At 43.9% G+C, this 17,972-nt stretch overlaps 1 protein-coding gene across 1 annotated transcript in view; it reads right to left on the bottom strand.

The window, feature by feature from the left end:
* Window positions 1-6,659: 6,659 nt before the first annotated feature.
* GABRR1 (gamma-aminobutyric acid type A receptor subunit rho1) overlaps window positions 6,660-17,972 on the bottom strand; it is a 31,731-nt gene continuing 20,418 nt past the window's right edge. The window contains exons 5-9 of the mRNA XM_024747347.1: window positions 15,540-15,622; window positions 12,919-13,059; window positions 10,831-10,983; window positions 8,072-8,268; window positions 6,660-6,953 (exon numbers count right to left, since the gene is read on the bottom strand). Coding sequence (XP_024603115.1) covers window positions 6,660-6,953; window positions 8,072-8,268; window positions 10,831-10,983; window positions 12,919-13,059; window positions 15,540-15,622 — 868 coding nt within the window. The remainder of the gene's footprint in view (window positions 6,954-8,071; window positions 8,269-10,830; window positions 10,984-12,918; window positions 13,060-15,539; window positions 15,623-17,972) is intronic.

Below are 17,972 nucleotides of genomic sequence, written 5' to 3'. Positions count from 1 at the left end.
TATATAAAACTATATAGAAAAAAAAGACGAGAAGTAATACTTGCCCATGGCTGATAGGATTATGAATGGGTTTTTTTCTGCTTTTTATAACTTGAACTTTACAAATTACCCCTGCCCCACCAAAATAAAGGTGGAAAAGAAAGGAAATACACCTCCCAAATCTGGTAACTCAGATTCATACTCCCTTCGAATTAAAAAAAATTTTTAACTCAATTGAGCTTTGTGGTAGAGGAATATTTTAAAAATATTCCTGGAAAAACATTTCTTCCTATTTTGTAGAGGCATTTGTGTTTCTTTAATATGGGTTTGGTGCTTGAGGGCTGTAGACTTTAGGAGGGTTCTTTACCAACCTGAATGAGATCAACAAATCAGCTACAGCTCTGGACACAGTGCTTATCACATAGAGTAAGTCCACAATATTGAGTTGATTAATGTGTAAATGCAGCTCTCATATCACTTTTTGTGAATGATACTCAAAGGCATATGGTTAGGCGAACCTAGTTCAGTGCTCTGCTCACTCGAATGCACATAAGACTTACCTAGGGAACTTGTTAAAATAAGAGTTCTAACTGGGTGTGGGGTGGAGCTTGAGATTCTGCTTTCCTAACATGTTCCTAGGTAACGCCAGCACTGTTCTGGGAATTGCATTTGTCCCAATTAAAAAGAGGTGCAGTGATTACCCCAAAATGGAACTCCAACTTGAGGAATTCCATGGTACTTAAATCTTATTATGGAACAGTATTACAAAATGGGAAGGTAGTTGTAATACTGTAGCTTAAATCCTTGGATTTTAGCTCCCAGATATATTGGAGTACAGTCATGCCGTATTTCATAACTAAATACCATTGTGCAAAGATTGTTAACTATTTGTAACGGCAAAGCCAGTAACTATGTTAACTAAGTTCATATTAAGTTGTAGTCATGGTATATTTGGGAAAAGCCAGAACATTAAAATTGATTTTTTAAATAAGGATAGTTATATTCAGATGCACAACATGAGAAAACGGTGCCAATTTGGGGTGAAGACTGAGAAATTTTCAGATTATCGTTTTCAGATAATTTTTTAAGTTATCATTTTTTCATACTTGAACTATTTTTCTGGGTGTATCATTAAGTTGGGCAATACTAAAGTTGGTTGCTTTCCAGTAGCTCTAAGAGAAAGAAACCTACTGGAAAATTACAAGTGGAATCCTGTTAGAACATGCCTGAGTGAGATTTAAAACTTGGCCTTTGCTCAAAGGAAATCTTGCTGTAGTAGCCAGGAAATTTTCCTAAAGCAACTTCCATGACTCTTTATTTAATCCTTATCAAACAATTACGTTGACCTCTGCAAAAATTTCTTTTTCCTTGGAATCCATCATTTTTAGGGACAACGTTCTGGAGTTACATTTATCTAGGTTCTACATTGCAACAACAACAAAAAATTCACATTTTATTTGTTGCCAACACCAGTTTTCTTGCTCCAATGGCTTTTCCCCAGCCACCGGGGAACTACAAAGTTTATAAATTGGAGAATCAAAATTTAGATAAGTAAGGAGGGTTCAGTCTACAAAATGCCAAAGCTACTGTTCAATTGATCAGACTAGTCAAACTGTCAGACATTGTATAGACCCAAAAGGCATTGAATTTTATCTCACAGTCACTAGGGTTGTGTTTAACTCTCACTTGGAGACTCCCCTGGTGGCACAGTGGTTAAGAATCCGCCTGCCAATGCAGGGGACACGGGTTCAAGCCCTGGTCCGGGAAGATCCCACATGCCGTGGAGCGACTAAGCCCATGCACCGCAACTACTGAGCCTGCACTCTAGAGCCTGTGCGCTGCAACTACTGAGCCCATGCATCGCAACTACTGAAACCCACGCACCCTGGGGCCTGCATGCTGCAACTGCTGAGCCCACTTGCTGCAGCTACTGAAGCCCATGCTCTGCCACAAGAGAAGCCACCATAATGAGAAGCCCGCGCACCGCAATGAAGAGTTAGCTCCTGCTCCCCGCAACTAGAGAAAGCCCTCGTGCAGCAGCAAAGACCCAATGCAACCAAAAATAAAAGAGTAAGTAAATAAATTAATTTTTTTTAAAAAGAGCTACTTGAAACCCACTAAACTCACCAATAGGTAAATTGTTTTTGAAATAAACAGAGTTTATAAAATACTCTGATGTCAAGAAAAATCAAAGATGTCTCCTTCCACACAAAGGAACTAATACTAAAAAATGATTGAAAGAAAATAGATTAAATTCAGAATATGAAATTGAAAAGTTAAAGCGTCCCATTATTTTGAGAATTGTGATAATACTGAACCTAACTAAATGGTGTTATTCTAACGTTATTGGTGTGCTCATTGGATAATGTGCTTCCTTATTACTGCAGATATGGGAATTTCCCATACACAGAAACTCAGTTGTAACAGTTGTTCTTAATAACATCAAAATGAAATTGTTCTTTCTCCACATACTTTATTGTGATCATTGTGACTCACATCCACACACAGTTTTGAGCACCATGGTCAAACCCACAAGTCCGTGTTCCTAAAGGGTGGAATGCAGGCTCAGACCTGGGATTGTGAGGAATTCTCCACTGGATTGGAAATATAAAATAATTAAACAAACTGGTCCTTCACCACAGATGGTTTAAGAAGCACTGGTCTTGAACATTGCGTGCTACACAGTAGGTGCTCAGAATTACTTGCTGAATGAAGGAATAGATAAAAAGATGCCACTGGTAAAATTTCCTCATACTAATGTTTTGTTTTTGTTGTTGTTTTTAAAAGGGCTTCAAATGCTTGGCTATTTATTTATTTATATTTATTATTTATTTTTTATTTATTTATTATTTGATTTATTTGTTTATTTATTTATTTAATGGCTGGCTGTGTTGGGTCTTCATTTCTGTGCGAGGGCTTTCTCTAGTTGTGGTGAGCGGGGGCCACTCTTCATCGCGGTGTGCGGGCCACTCACTATCGCTGCCTCTCTTGTTGCAGAGCACAGGCTCCAGACACGCAGGCTCAGTAGTTGTGGCTCACGGGCCTAGTTGCTCCACGGCATGTGGGATCCTCCCAGACCAGGGCTCGAACCCGTGTCCCCTGCATTAGCAGGCAGATTCTCAACCACCGCACCACCAGGGAAGCCCCCTCATACTAATGTTTATGTATTGTGCGTGACAGTTTGTTTACTTGTTCAGTATTCATCCATTATCTGTAATAAGGTGAATGAGAACTGGGTTAGGAGTCTTCTACCTGTTAGCCATGTTATCAACACATGCCAGTCAGTCTTTCTCTGCCTTTAAAATTTCCTCATTCAGCTTCAAATGAAACAGCGAATGTGAAAGTACTTTTTCCTTTTTTAATAAAACTGGGTTTTACAAATGTGAGGTTTCATTGTTATTAACAAACCTTTTTTTTCTTTAAGTGTAAGTTTCAGGTGTACAGCATTATAATTCAACATCAGTATACACTGTAAAGTGATCACCGCCACAAATCTAGTTACCATCCATCACCGTATGGTTGAGCCCCTTCACCCATTTCTCCCACCCTCCCAACCCCTTCCCCTCTGGTAACCACTAATCTGATCTCTGTATCTATCAATCAGTTTGGTTCTGTTTTATTTTGCTTGTTCATTTTTTGTGTGTTTTTGTCTTGTCTTGTTTTTAGATTCCACATATATGTGAGATCATATGGTATTTGTCTTTCCCTGTCTGACTTATTTTGCTTAGCGTAATTCCCTCTAGGCCCACCCATGTTGTTGCAAATGGCAAGACTTTGTTATTTTTTATGGCTGAGTAGTATTCCATTGTGTAATACATATACCACATCTTTATCCATTCATCTGTCAGTGGACACTTAGGTAGTTTCCATTTTTTATTCTCTCTAAAACCTAGGATCACTACACTTCTCTATGAATTATGAAAAAACTAAAGACTATTGGTTAGGAACATAAAACACAGGAAGAGAATATTGCCGTGAAATAAAAGCTGGTCTGACGAGCCCCAGTGCTCTCTTGGCTAACACTCTGCACATCTTTGTGATGTCCACATTGTATCACAACAATAATAAGAAACCCTCAGACTCCTGGAGTGCCTTTTGAACTATCCAACAGAGAATAAATTATTTTTGATATAGTTTTAGTCAAGTGTATTTTACAGTATTTTAACTCTTTAAAAATTAATTATTCAATATGGCCATATGGTACCTGCATATTAACCAGACAGTATTATTAACCAAATCTTCCTACTCTCCAGTCATGCCAGCAAAAGTTGATTAAGTACTATAGATGCCCACATATAAGGCGAGGTTTTCTCCAAAATTATCAGAAAAGAGAGTTGCTTTGTATTTGGGTCTTTACAAAGTCAGATTACAGAGTTCTCTCTCAGTTACATAGTTTTGAGAGCAAAGTACTGTCTTGGGAAAACATTACCATGGAAATCACCTCAGTCGATGCTACTTTTAAATGCTTGTAGAGGTCACCTGAGAGAATTGCTAGAAAAGATAGCAAAGAAACAACATGGATTTAATAACTTATTCTTCATAATCAATCAATAGTATAGATATCAATGTAAACAAGCCTTTTAAATATAAGTTTAAAAAACAATACTGTATATGATTATGTTGCAAAGATCAAGAGTAAATACCTATAAGATGCACTGGATAACACTATTATGCAGCTGAATAATTCCCATGGGCAACTGTTATGGGCTGAATTGTGTCCTCCCCAAATTCATATGTTGAAGCCCTCACCCCCCAGTGCAACTTATTAAAAGATAGGGCCTTTAAAGAGGTAATTTAGGTTAAATGAGATCATAAGGGCTGGGCTCTAATCCAGCATGACTGCTGTCCCCAAAAGAAAAGGAAGCGACACCAGGGATGCATGTATTCAGAGAAAAAAGCCATGTGAAGACACAGCAAGAACGCGGCCGTCTGCCAGCCAAGGTAAGAGGCCTCAGGAGAAACCAAACCTGCTGACACCTTGATCTTGGACTTCCAGCCTCCAGAACTGAAAGAAAATAAATTTCTGTTGTTTAAGCCACCTAGTCAAGGGTACTTTGCTCTGGCGGCCTGAGCAGACTAATACAGCATCCTATATGTTGATTCGAATGGTGGAGTTTCCCAAATGGGGTAGATGGAAGTTCAGATTACGTGCCCCAGAAACCTGCCAGATGGTTTAAAGTGGCCTTGCTCATGAGGACAAAGCAAGTGGCAAAGATGTTTGTGAAGTTTGATTGAAATTGTTTCATAAAATAAGCATGAAAAAGGTAATGTTCTAAAAATATTTTTTAATATTAAAAGTTGATGTTCAACTATTTCATGTATATTCCTTTACGTTTTTCTACTAGAGTTTGCTAAAAAATCTTTTTTTTTTTTTTTTGATGAGCTTTTATTGGAAGAAATGGGAGATTGCCTTGTAATTAGGCTTTCTGCAAATTTGGGTCTTTTTAAAGATTAAAGTATAGCCCTCATTAAGAAATAACATATTATTTAGTATAGGGATCAGTCAAATTAACTTTGGAATAAAAATGGCATTACTGTGTACAGAATTTAGTTGAGTTTCAAACAAATGCTGTTGGGATAAGTTTGGTAGGGGTTGATCCTGTAGATATATGGTATGAATAGCTATTTGTTTTTTAAATAATAGAACACTCTCCTTTATCCCATGCTCTTACATCAGTGGCCATTGTTTTCTGGTTCACAGAAAATGCTGGTATTCACTGAGTATAAATGGAGATGACCAGTGATGTGCTCTCATTTCTTTTTTCAAAATTCAGAAACCGTGTATTTCTCATCCTAAAGAGTTACAGGTAGTCCCAAATTATGCATTTCCTTGAAAAGTTTATGCAGAAAAAAATCAGTCTATTCCCAAGTTCCTCAGTGAAGATATCACATTACTGACTTCACTTTGAACTTGGACATGCTCCAAGGTGGAGATCCATGAAGCAGTAACTATTAAACAGGGAACACTTACACACAAGTTTTCTAGGCTAGTTACCTCTATGACAAAACTGACAAAATGCATGCATATACCCTCTTCTTCAAAGTTTCCCTGCCAGGGAAATTTCCTACCCAAATCAGAAGCCATTGCACCCAATCAAAAGAGCTTTTCTGGTGAAGAGGTAAAACCTCAGGAACCACAAGAGGTAAATAAAAGGAGGAATATTAGTATTGCCTTGTATTGAAATCAACATGAGGAGATGCATATAAAATAGGTAAGAGGCTATAAACAAGTATGAATTTTGATCAAAGTGGGGTTTAGGTGCATGTATGTTCCATGTAAATGAACTTTAGGTGCTTCCCAGTTCCACTTGGTCCAGAGAATAGAATGACACTCACATAAGGGACATGGTTCATATGAATAAGCATTTAGGGTCTAAAAGAGGTTGAACCACAGTGTGCCCACCTCACTGGCAGCGTGCTTTTCTAGGGGATCTCAGTAACAACTGTCATCAGTTGCTATGGGTGTTTATACCTGCAGCACTGAGTATAATGCTGTGTACACAATAGGTGGTCAGTAAGTGCAAATTAAACCAGTAGGTATCTTGTCAGTAGTTTTGGAAAGGTGGAGAAGGGTGGGTACTGTGAACTTTCTTTTCATCATAACCTTAAGTTATTTTTCATCATTCAGGTATTTCTGTAGTACATATAGAAGAATGTGAAATTTATAGAATTACAGGCATTTATGAGAAAATTGACCAGTATATTAAATTGAATAAGATGTATGCAGCTGGAAAAATGATTCTGGAGTATTTATCAATGGCATGAGTGTCAATCTTCATGCTCACGTAGCTGCTCCTCTGGCTTTTCCTCTGTGGGGAGCTCCTCTCCGAGGCCAGCGTCAGCTGCACCATCATCCTGTCTGGCTTGTCTCCGTTCTCGGGCGTGTAGTTGCCCAGGTCATTCACCTCCCCATCACTGTAGCTGCCGTCCAGCAGGACCGCGTGTGGCTGAGGCAACCCGCAGGTGCAGGGAAGCTGTGGACACAGCAAACGCACGTTGGGATGTGAGCTCAGCATCCTCTCTCAGAAGCCCTTCCAAAGAAGCTGCCTAGTGGAGAGCATTGCCTTTTTCTAGTTTTTATTATGGGGTTGGGGGAATAATGGTGGTGGCACAGTAAACATTCTAAAACAGCAGGTAACCCATCAACTGTTAGGAAACATCACGTCATATCAGAGACGCACAAGAAGGTTCATGATCAGATAATCGGCATGTTCTCCATGAGATCATAAACTGATATGAGCCCTGATAAAAATGTTTACAATTATTGCGTGTGTGTGTGTGTGTGTGAGAGAGAGAGAGAGAGAGCACGCGGCGGGGGGGGGGGGGGGATGGGGGGGAATTTGAAAGGTGGGGCATTGTGGGGATAGTTCCTCCTATGTAGCTAGAGTTTTCTGGAGGAGATAACCATTGAATTGCAGACAGGGGGATGAAAGGGAAACCAGGTAGGAGGGAAGATGATCTGGGAAGTGATGGGAGATGTATGAGGTCACATGTGGAGGAAAATTTCCTAGAATGGAGGATATGTTTCCCTGGAAGCTTTTATATATATATAAATATATATGTATAATATATATGTTTATATATATAATGTTTATTGAAGCATTTATTATAGTGGCAAAAAATGGAAACAATATACTGCCATTAACATTAATAGGGGAATAAATCATGTTACATCCAAGCCATTTATTATTATACCACTATTAAAAAGAATGTCTTGGAAAAAGAAATTCCTGGAAGTTTCTTTTATGATACCTCTACGTTCATAAATCATTTGTTCCACTGTGTTGAACTGCCATTTATTTTTATCACTAAACTACCAACACCACCAAGATTAAAGGGACCACGTCTTAGTTAACTTGGCTTAGCAGCTCCTGGTATATGGTAGGTGCCAAATAAAAATTTGAATGAATGAAAGAAGTAGCCCAGAGTAAATTTCACACCGTTTTTGTTTGCTCTTCACACCAACCCATGAAGTAGGTGGAGGAGGGGGTGTCACTGTCCCATTTTACAGAGGAGGTTGGACCTGGCCAGGGTCCAGAGCTAGTCCAGGCGCCCATTCCAGGGCAGACACTCCAGCTCATGGTAAAGTCACCTTCTCCTGCGGCTTCCGCTCTTTCCTCTCCTGCACGGTGGTCAGGTAGTTGACGGCCGCGTACTCCAGCACCGAGAGGAACACGAACACGAAGCTGACCCAGAGGTAGATGTCCACGGCCTTGATGTAGGACACGCGGGGCATGGAGGCGTTCACACCCGTGATGATGGTGGACATGGTCAGCACCGTGGTGATCCCTGCAGACACAGTGAGAAAGAAGCATGGGTTTGTCTTTCACCAAACCCACTGGATGGCTTCGTGCCTCTGTTCTTCCTCCCAGCTGCTCCTCTAGCCTAGTCTCCATCCCTGCCCCCTCTGTCCAGCAAACACCTGCTCACCTTTCCAGTTTTAGCTTTTATGAAGCTTCTCCTGTTTCTCCATCCCCCGTGCTCACCCTCTCCCGGCTCTGTGTCCCTGCATCTTCATCACAGCCTTTGCATCACTCTGTTCTTCGGCAGAGAGCCCCTGACAGGTTGGCAGGGTCTTCCCATTCAATTGCTCAAAACAAAGATTGCAGGGGACTTCCCTGGTGGCCTAACGGTAAGGATTCCGGGCTATCACTGCCCTGACCCGGATTCAATCCCTGGTCGGGAAACTGAGATCCCGCAAGTCGCGGGGCACGGCCAAAAAATCAATCAATAAAATAAAAATAAATGAATTAAAAAAACCAAAGATTGCGTATATGAGCATGTATGTATATTTCTTGTAACTCCTTCTCCAAAAGAGGGTAAAAAGGTACACAAGTTTTATTTTAATCTTTGTGCCCTCGTTGCTGGTGTAGAATCTTGCAGTCCTGGGCCTACATTACCAGCTGTCAGGGCACCTCTGGCAGAGCTCCATCCCGCTATGCTGCACCTGGCTGCACATTCTGCCATGTTGACTTGAGGACTCAGTCAATTTTACCAAGAATGATGTTAACCTCATTTATGGGAAACAGATTTTTCAAACTCGAATGTTTATTTATTGAGCACAGTAACTGTTCAAGCTACAGAACAACCGTTAAAGGCCAGGGCATCTGTCAGTGGAAATTTCCCCAAGATTTCAAATTAAGCTCAGAACATTTGCTTGGCAAACACCAAATCACAGCGGATTGGGGTCATCTTAAGGGCCAGCGCCAATCCTATTTCACTAAAACCTGGTGGGTCATCTCTCCCTTGAAGCTCCTGGACGTATTAGCAATGGTGCCGTGTGCGGAGTGGGCACGATATTTAAAGCGGGGAAGAGGTGATAGCAAATAGCTGTTGATGGAAGGCTTGTAGCGTAGGGATTCTCAGACTTGAGTATGTATAGGATTTACGGGGGCGGGGTAGGGGGGGTGGTCAGTAAAACAATGATAATAATAGCGAGTTCATGAGCTTTTTTTATGCGAATTAAGTGGGATAATGTATGTAAAACAGCCCAATACTTCACAATTAGTATTAGCTGTTACTATGTTACCTTATGGATTGAAAGCAGTGACAGACACCAATGATAAGGTGTTTTTATCTTTGTGAACGAAGGCAAAAGATCACGAAGACTTGATCAACAGATCAATGAGTAAGAAGAGGAAACCAGTCAAGACAGGAAAAGGTAATAGATGCGCAAGAAAGTGGAAAAATAACAATAAAAAAAAATTTGGACAAGCAATTTAAAAAAGCGAGACTTCCTAAAATCTGGTTAGTTTTCTGACTTTAACTTGAAGAATGTGGGACTTCCCTGGTGGCGCAGTGGTTAAGAAACCGCCTGCCAACGCAGGGGACATGGGTCCGAGCCCTGGTCCGGGAAGATCCCACATGTCGCAGAGCAACTAAGCCCATGCGCCACAACTACTGAGCCTGCGCTCTGGAGCCTGTGAGCCACAACTACTGAGCCCACGTGCCACAACTACTGAAGCCCGCGCGCCTAGAGTCCAAGCTCCACAACAAGAGAAGTCACCACAATGGGAAGACCGCGCACCACAACGAAGAGCAGCCCCCGCTCGCCGCAACTAGAGAAAGCCACGCGCAGCAATGAAGACTCAATGCAGCCAAAAGAAAATAAATTTTTAAAAACAGAGATAAATTGAAGAATAATTTGCTTACAATAAAGTGCATAAATCCTAAATATTGAGCTCAATGAATATATATTTCTATAACTACCATACAAATCAAAATATAAGACATTTACAGAAAAAAAAATTACTGGGGGAGCTTGTTCAAAATGCAAATTCCTGGTCCTGTCTCAGAGCTTCTGATCCTATACATGTAGATGGGACCCCGGATTCTTCATTTTAAACAATTTCCCCCAAAGACTGTCACAAAGATCCCTTGGGCCACCTTTGGAGAAACCCCATTACAGAATGTGACTTTCTTAGGCAGGTGGGCAGAGAAAGCACCACAGACCAGGACCACCCACCCCAGAACTCAGCTCTAACAAGATTAAAGATGAGTTGTTTACATGGGAACCTATGGGGACCTAGAAACAGCTTTGCTGCATAGTTGTTTTTTTTTTTTTTTTTTTTTCATTTTTGGCCTCAATGCTTTTGGGATCTTAGTTCCCAGACCAGGGATGGAAGCTGGGCCCTCAGCCATGAAAGCACAGAGTCCTAGCCATTGGACCACCAGGGAATTCCTACTATATAGATTCTTAATGGTGGCATTTTACCTGTGAATGAATAACAAAGTTTTTCCAAGTTATAATACCAACAGGGGTTCAGGGCCAATTTGGAAAGAATGGTTTTATCTGGAAGGAATTACTTGTATTTTCAGATATCTGGAATGTGCACTTGAGAGGTTTCTTACCTAAAGGGACTCTGGCGGGCACAGCTCTGCGGTCGATCCAGAAGGACACCCAGGACAGCATGACCATCAGGGTGGCGGGAAAGTAGGTTTGCAGCAAGAAGAAGAAGATGTGGCGACGCAACGTGAAGTTAATGTAGAGACGGTTGTACCAGCCTGGGGGACACAGGAAGAAAAGAGAACACACAGCAGAGGCACTCAGCTCCTTCATAGGACAAACTTTATTCAGAGAATCATAAATGCCTTAGATGCTTCCCTGGAAACTTACGCTACCTTTATAAAGGGGAAGTGAGAAAAACCATGGAACAGGGTGATTATACGATAACTCATACCGCATGGGTGAGTCCATCTCAAGGAATTTTGGCCCTCATTCTGTACGTAAAGGGAACCAGGCCATTGAAGACTCTTGTTACTCAAACTACAGTACAGGGCCCAGCAGTACCGCCATCACTTGGTTGCTTGTTGGAAATGCAGACTCTCGGGCCCCGCCCCAGATCCTACTGACTCAGAACCTCCTTTTAACACTCCTCCCCACATGATTCCTGTACACGTTAAAGCTTGAGATGTATGGATTTAACAACGCCCGTTGGATTTCTTATGGGGGAAAATAGGTTTGAAGTTAAAATACCAAGCTAACTACAACAATGCATTTAGGCTATGCTTTAGCTCCACCCGGTTGTTCTTTACAAGGAAAACTTACAGGGAGGAGTTGAAAGGAACAGGAGAATGGTGGAAAGAGAGGAAAAGGCAGGATAAATTTGACATGATGAGGGCTGAAAATAAAATGGGGACTTGGCAACATTAACTAGAAAACTTCGCATCCAGGACAATTTTAGTGCAACGGTTATAACAGCTCCAAAAAGTGACTGTGGAGGTGCTTACGGACTGCCTGTGTCCTTCTCAAATTCGTGTGTTGAAACCTAATCCTCTATGTGATGGTATTTGGAGGTGGGGCCTTTGGGAGGTGATTACATCATGAACGGGATTGCTGCCCTTATAACATGTGTCTCGGAGAGCTCCGTCGCCTCTTCCCCCATGTGAGGACACAGTGAGTCTCTGAACTAGGGAGCGGGCTCTCATAGACACTGAATCTGCCGGGACCTTGATTTTGGACTTCCCAGCCTCCAGAACTGTGCGAAATAAATTTCTGTTGTTTGGAAGCTACCCAGTCTATGGTACTTTGTTATAGCAGCCTGAAATGGACTCACGCAAGGAGGAAGGTCAAAATGCTAAGAGTCAAAGGAATGGGGGATCCCCCAAAGGACCAAGACTGGTGGGTGATGTATGCAAAAGATAAGAGACGCGGGATTGCCACATGTTGGAAGGGAGCAGTGCCCTCTGTTACAGATCAGAGAGACTCAAACGGTGGCACTTCTCTGGGTAGTCAACCATGCGATGTTTTAGCAACAGAAACTGCATAAAGATTAGAGCAAAATCAGCCTGAAAGGTAATTGGTCAAGAAAGAGGCAAGGGTTGGAGAGAGTGAAGCTCAGCTGTAACCTCAGCTGCCAAGAGGAATACCACAGCACCTGCCCTCAGGCAACGCTGGCGCGGGGGAGGGTTGGCAAGCTTGCCCAGGCCCTTGGTTCAGAAAGCAACAACACTGCCCACAGAGAATGACCAATGACCAGTAGTTCCTGCACCGTGGCTCACCAAGAGGGTCGTGCAAGCAGTATGGTAGGAGGGGATTGGTTAAGAGAGAAGCACTCAAGGGGGCTGAAGCCAAGAGAAAGTGAATGGAAAACAATAAACCTGAAATTGGACTATTTCTTGCCCATAGGAGAAGGCGCTCTGGGAGTTATATCAGGGTGAGATTCCTGCCGCTAAACTGGCGATGCTGTCGTCTCAAACAGACCTCCCCATGGGGTTTATGTTGGAGCCCTTACCAGCATTTTCTAGGTTATCACTTCTGATGCTTTGGACGTAACAAAAAATCACCCCCACCCAATGCTCACCACCCTCTAGACCTGATCTAGAAGTCCAGATCCTTGGTTTCAAATCCAAGTGGCACAGGCTCTGCTCACTTGACCACAAATTCACAGGCTTTCTGAGATGGAGGATGCCCCGCCCCTCTCTTAGCCCCACCCCTACCTGTGCTGCTGTAGAAGGCCAGTTTGGTGGTGGTGTGGAACTCCTGGATGAGGAACTGGGAGAGTGAGATCCGCTCATCTGTCTTTAAAGAGTCATTGCCTTTCTTCCAGTATAGCATGAGGTCGTCTTCCGTGTAGGCATCTGGAAAGACAGAGACAGCGTCAGACGCCAGGAAAGACGACGAGCCTGTGAGGCTCTGTGGGGATCGGGATAAGATGGTCTGAATAAACAAACCGCAGTCTAAATGAAGCAAAAGTAAATCCAAAGAGACAAATCTAATTCTCGGCCTTCCAAAAGTCATCAGGGCAAAGCCCTCAGGCCTAAATGATCATCATCGCTGCAAAAGTGCTCACCCCTCAATTCAGCCTTAAGCCAGATGAAATTGCTATACTTGTAGACCAGAAACTACAATTTGCTCTTTTAAAAAATGTGTTTGCAGGTTAAATAGCGGCAACATTTCACATGGTTCAGCTTTCTAAACCATGGGTGATTTACACCTTTCTTCTTTCAAAGGGTGACGATGCATTATTGATGGCAAATACCTTTGTTGTTCTTTTCTTGTTTTTAGCGGCATGTGGGATCTTCCCGGACCAGGGCATGAACCCGCGTCCCCTGCATTGGCAGGCAGACTCTCAGCCACTGCGCCACCAGGGAAGCCCGGCAAATACCTTTTAAACACTCTCTCAGGTAATAAGGGCTGCATTCCAGCAAGAAAGGACCCATAAAGAGATGCAGCAGAACAAGTCCCTTCTCTGCAGGCTTCCAGTTGCTCCTGCCCAGGGTAGAATCAAAGCGATTCCCCTGAGGATTGCTTCCCCTCTGGCACTACACTTCCCCACCCTGCCCACTTGGCTGAGCACACCACCTACCTCAGCCAGGCAGACCTACCTGCTGCGTGGGCAGAACTGGGATAAAACCCTCAGGGGTTGCCGGTCCAGTCTGCTCGTGTGTAAACAGTTCTTTCTGGGGCTCCCTGAGGCTCTATTTTATTCCTCTTTTATTCTGCCTCTAACCCTTGACCCGTGTGATGGCTGCTTTCATGTGTCCCCTTGGCCAGGCTATAGCAAGAACCCAGTGATTCAATCCGACACTAATCCAGGTGCTGCTGGGAAGATGCTTTGTAGTTGTGACATCCACAACCAGTTCATGTGAAGTAAAGGCGATGACCCAGATTAATCTGGGTGGGCCTGATCCAATCAGTTGAAAGGCCTTAAGAGTGGACCTGAGGTTTCCCAGAGGAAGAAGACATTCCACCTGTGGGCGACAGGGTGGGCTCCTGCCCGAGAGTCCCCAGCCTGCCCTTCCCCACGGCCTGCCTTGCAGGTGATCACCGAGCCCTACGCTCCGGTCCCCTGTACTAACTCTCTCCCTGTGTATCTCCTATGGTTCTGCTTCTCTGGTGGAACCCTGACAGATGCTGTTGCCTGGGTATTGTGGGAAAAGCAAGGTCTGGAGCCAACAATTCGTCCTTCGCTGTGTTACGCCCCTCCTCTGTGTAATGGAGATCACAGGGAGCTTGGGAGGATTAAAGGACAGAGCAGGTGGAAAGCCGTGGTGCAGGAAGCAGTCACCCCCTTGGTCCTGGGGTTTATTCCCCCTGATCCCACACTAAGCGCCCTGCAGAGCTGTCCATGCGGCCCCTGCTACATGGGGGTCCACGTCCCTGCGCTCCTTGGCCCTGGTTGACTGGAGCCAGGGGACCCCTGCTGCACCACCACCGCCCGGAGAGGCTTACCAAGGTGCCCTGGGCCAACATGACTCCTTACGGGACTTTGACACAGGCTGAGATGTGGCAGTGGGTGTGTGTTGGTTCGGGAGAAGTATAGGAATGGGAGTCATGGGAGGGTCCAGACTGTGCCCATCAGAGAAAACGTTCTGGCAGAGATTGGGGCACGGGGGCAGGTTCGCAGAGAGCTAGAGATGCCAGCGGCTAGTCCTGGATGCTGCCGCAGCCTTGCTCTTCCTGGGGCTGGTGTTTAACTTTCCAGGGCGTGTGTGTGTGTGTGTGTGTGTGTGTGTATGTGTGTGTGTGTGTATGTATGTGTGTATGCGTGTGTGTGTGTGTATGTGTATGTGTGTGTGTGGGAGGGGTAAGTTTCCCGAGGTCCCTTAGTTGTACCTGAGCATCTCAACCACCACCTGCACTCACAATGGCTGTCCCCTGGGGCAATTGTTGCCAAACTTGTTTTTGCCAGGAAAGTCTTTCCTCAGTGGAAATCTTATTCAGAAGAGCAATAAAACAGATCCAAAAGGAACTTTCTGGTGGGCTGCGTGTGTGAGTGCTGGGCTGGGGAGGCTTGAAAGGAGACCCACGTTTGCTGAGCCCTCTGCTCCCCCTCCCCGAGCTCTTGCCCTGGCGAACTGGGAAACATCTAGGTTCCACAGCACCAAAGTTCAAAGCCATTGCCATGGGCATTAAAAGGGTCAGTTATGGGAATAGAAGGTTTGAGTCCCAAATTTGTTTCTGATTTCCAAACTTACCCCAGACTTCGCTTCTATCTAAAAAGTCATTTTAAAAGCACACGCACAGATTAGGAACACGTCCTGCTCCTGTTGAGGGTCAGAGGTGTTTAGAGTAACTTCAGATGTGTGTGTGGATATCTGAGCACAAGTCTACTCACAGCTCTCAATTTCGAGCGAGCACGTTTGTGTGTCCAGGGGAAACCGGCTGAAGTCCATGTTGCACATGGCGGTCACTGTAACCCTAGAAACAAAAAGACAAAATCCAAGTGTGCAGAGGCTGCAAAGTACAAGTGCAAAATGATGAAACAAGCAGAAAGCCCTCTGCTTCCTCCCAATACAACTGCCTCCTTCTTGTAATTCATAAGCAGTGTGCCAGGATCTAGAGAACCAAGCATCTTATGTGTGATACCCACATTGGAGTACGCTTGGGTGTTTATGTTTAACCCCAGGGTCAGTGTGAGGAAAACAATGACTGCACTAAACTCCCATCACATGCAAGCATTGTAGTGAAGCAATGGTCTCATTCGATAAAACAATGTGAAATCACAACTCATCTGATATGGTTCCTTAAACCATAAGAGCATTTACGGCTCTCCTGTTTCAGATCATTCAAATTCTTCTTTTACTGATTTTACTGGTATTCAATATTTGTGTCCAGTGTCTTAGAGATAATATTCATGAAGTATTTATGCCAGTTGCCAGATCGGCACTTTTTTTTTTACAATGTTGATATTTCTATATTGATAATAACATCTACTAGTGGACGCAGGTGTTTTTAATGGGTAATTCCATGGAGACCACAGTAATGGAAAAACACTGGAAGATCTTACGGTATCAACATGCAAGCACTTGTTGGCATCTAACGGTTTTGCTTCAGAGTTTACACAGGAAAGTAAGATTCTGCATCAGAGAAGAAGCAAATACAGATTGTCAGTCATGGAAGAAAGACCTCCTGCCCAGTGTGGAATCCCATGGCAGGTTATGATTAACAGTCATTGGCTAGTGAACATACTATTTTTCCTTCAACCACAGAAAATTGGTTATGTATAAGTTGTAAAACTTATCTGAATAATTCACGGCCAAAAAGGAAAAAAATTCACTTGTAAATGGAAATTTCAAGGAAAAGAGCTTTCTTGAAGAAATTAATTATCCATGTATTCACCTTATTTCCTCGTTCCATTTGAGTGTTGGAATGGTTGTGTTCTGGGAGGGTTTCTGTATTGTTAACAGCTGGGTCATCTTATCGCCCCTAGAAATACTGATATACAGGATGTTTTTGGGGGGTTGTCAGGCTGGCCCCTGACTGGGACACCTAGTGGGTAGCCAGCCTCCCATTTCTCTGGGCACATCATCAAATAACCACACCTGATAGCATCACCAGCAAGAAAGAAACTAGGAACTAAGCTTGGAGACGCTTGTGGCACACTTTGGGGACATGAAATGTCAAATGCAGGCAGTTTTTGCTGTGAACAAAAGGATTAAAAAGCTCTACTCTCTGTATCAGTAGGTACAGGAACAGACGTTTTTAGAACCACAGACATCATCAGACTGGTTCTTGGCACCCTGACTTGATGATTTCCACTTGTAGCCCACACACTGAACAAGCACAGTGTGTGGTGTGACCTCACCCGTGTTCATTATTATGCTTCCCACAAGTCCCTTTAAACTGTTCCAGTGGGAGGATCGTCCCGTCCTGGATGAAAACTTGCCAGGTCCTGGGATTTTCCTGCTTACTCTCATGTGACAGGCAGTCAAAACCCTCAGAAGTGACAAAACACATCTCGCTTCCGAAATTAAAAGAACTTTGGGCCGAGATATTAATCAACACTTCAAATTTCATTCATATTGAGACTTCTCCCCGTCCCCAGCTAAGGCAGAGCTGACGTTTGAGTGGTGTCTGCCCATCTCTGGTCGCCACCTACCTACGTGGGTGGAAGTGAGGGCAGGACAGTTCTCTGGGGAGGGTGGCTTCAAGCTCTCTGGGCCTGCTATGTAGTTGAAGCGGAGACTTCCTTTCCTGTGTCCTTCATTCCCACCGCTGGACACCTGCATCCTTCAGCCGCATCTCCCATGCCAGCTCTTGGCTCACCCACTGTCCATCCCACACACACTGAACTACTCCCAACAACCCTGGTAGTGCAGACTGAGCCCACCTGGCTCTGCCCCTAGGTGGTTAGGTAGCTCTTCTCTCGCCCACTAACTGCAGTGTCCCCCAACCGTAGGCACACATGCTCCAAGCTCTCCAAGGGGTCCCCGTGGTCCCACTGCAGGCCTGCTCATGCGGTGCCCCCAGCTCTCCCCCAAAACATCTCTTCCTCCCACAATCACTGACTCTCATATCTTGAAGCTGACTGGGAATTCAAGAGCCATGGAATTGGTTTTTCAAGCTACCTAGTGTTTTGGTCTAGTCCTGTGAATCCCCGGTGTTATTCGATCGTGTTCTTTTGTTGGTGGTTGTTGAGCTGAAGATGTCTTGGCAGCTGCCTCAAATGTGAGGACTCCTGGGAGAATCAACCCAACATGGCTTGGGGAAGGGGTTGCACACCCTTGAGCCACCTGGGCACTCCTGCGAGAGGAGGTATTTCAGGCCC

The sequence above is a fragment of the Neophocaena asiaeorientalis genome, unplaced genomic scaffold (assembly GCF_003031525.2).
Source record: "Neophocaena asiaeorientalis asiaeorientalis breed wild unplaced genomic scaffold, Neophocaena_asiaeorientalis_V1.1 scaffold161, whole genome shotgun sequence".
NCBI classification, from domain to species: Eukaryota; Metazoa; Chordata; class Mammalia; order Artiodactyla; family Phocoenidae; genus Neophocaena; species Neophocaena asiaeorientalis.
The sequence above is the reverse complement of the archived record's forward strand: the minus strand, read 5'-3'. Positions and strand labels throughout refer to the sequence as shown.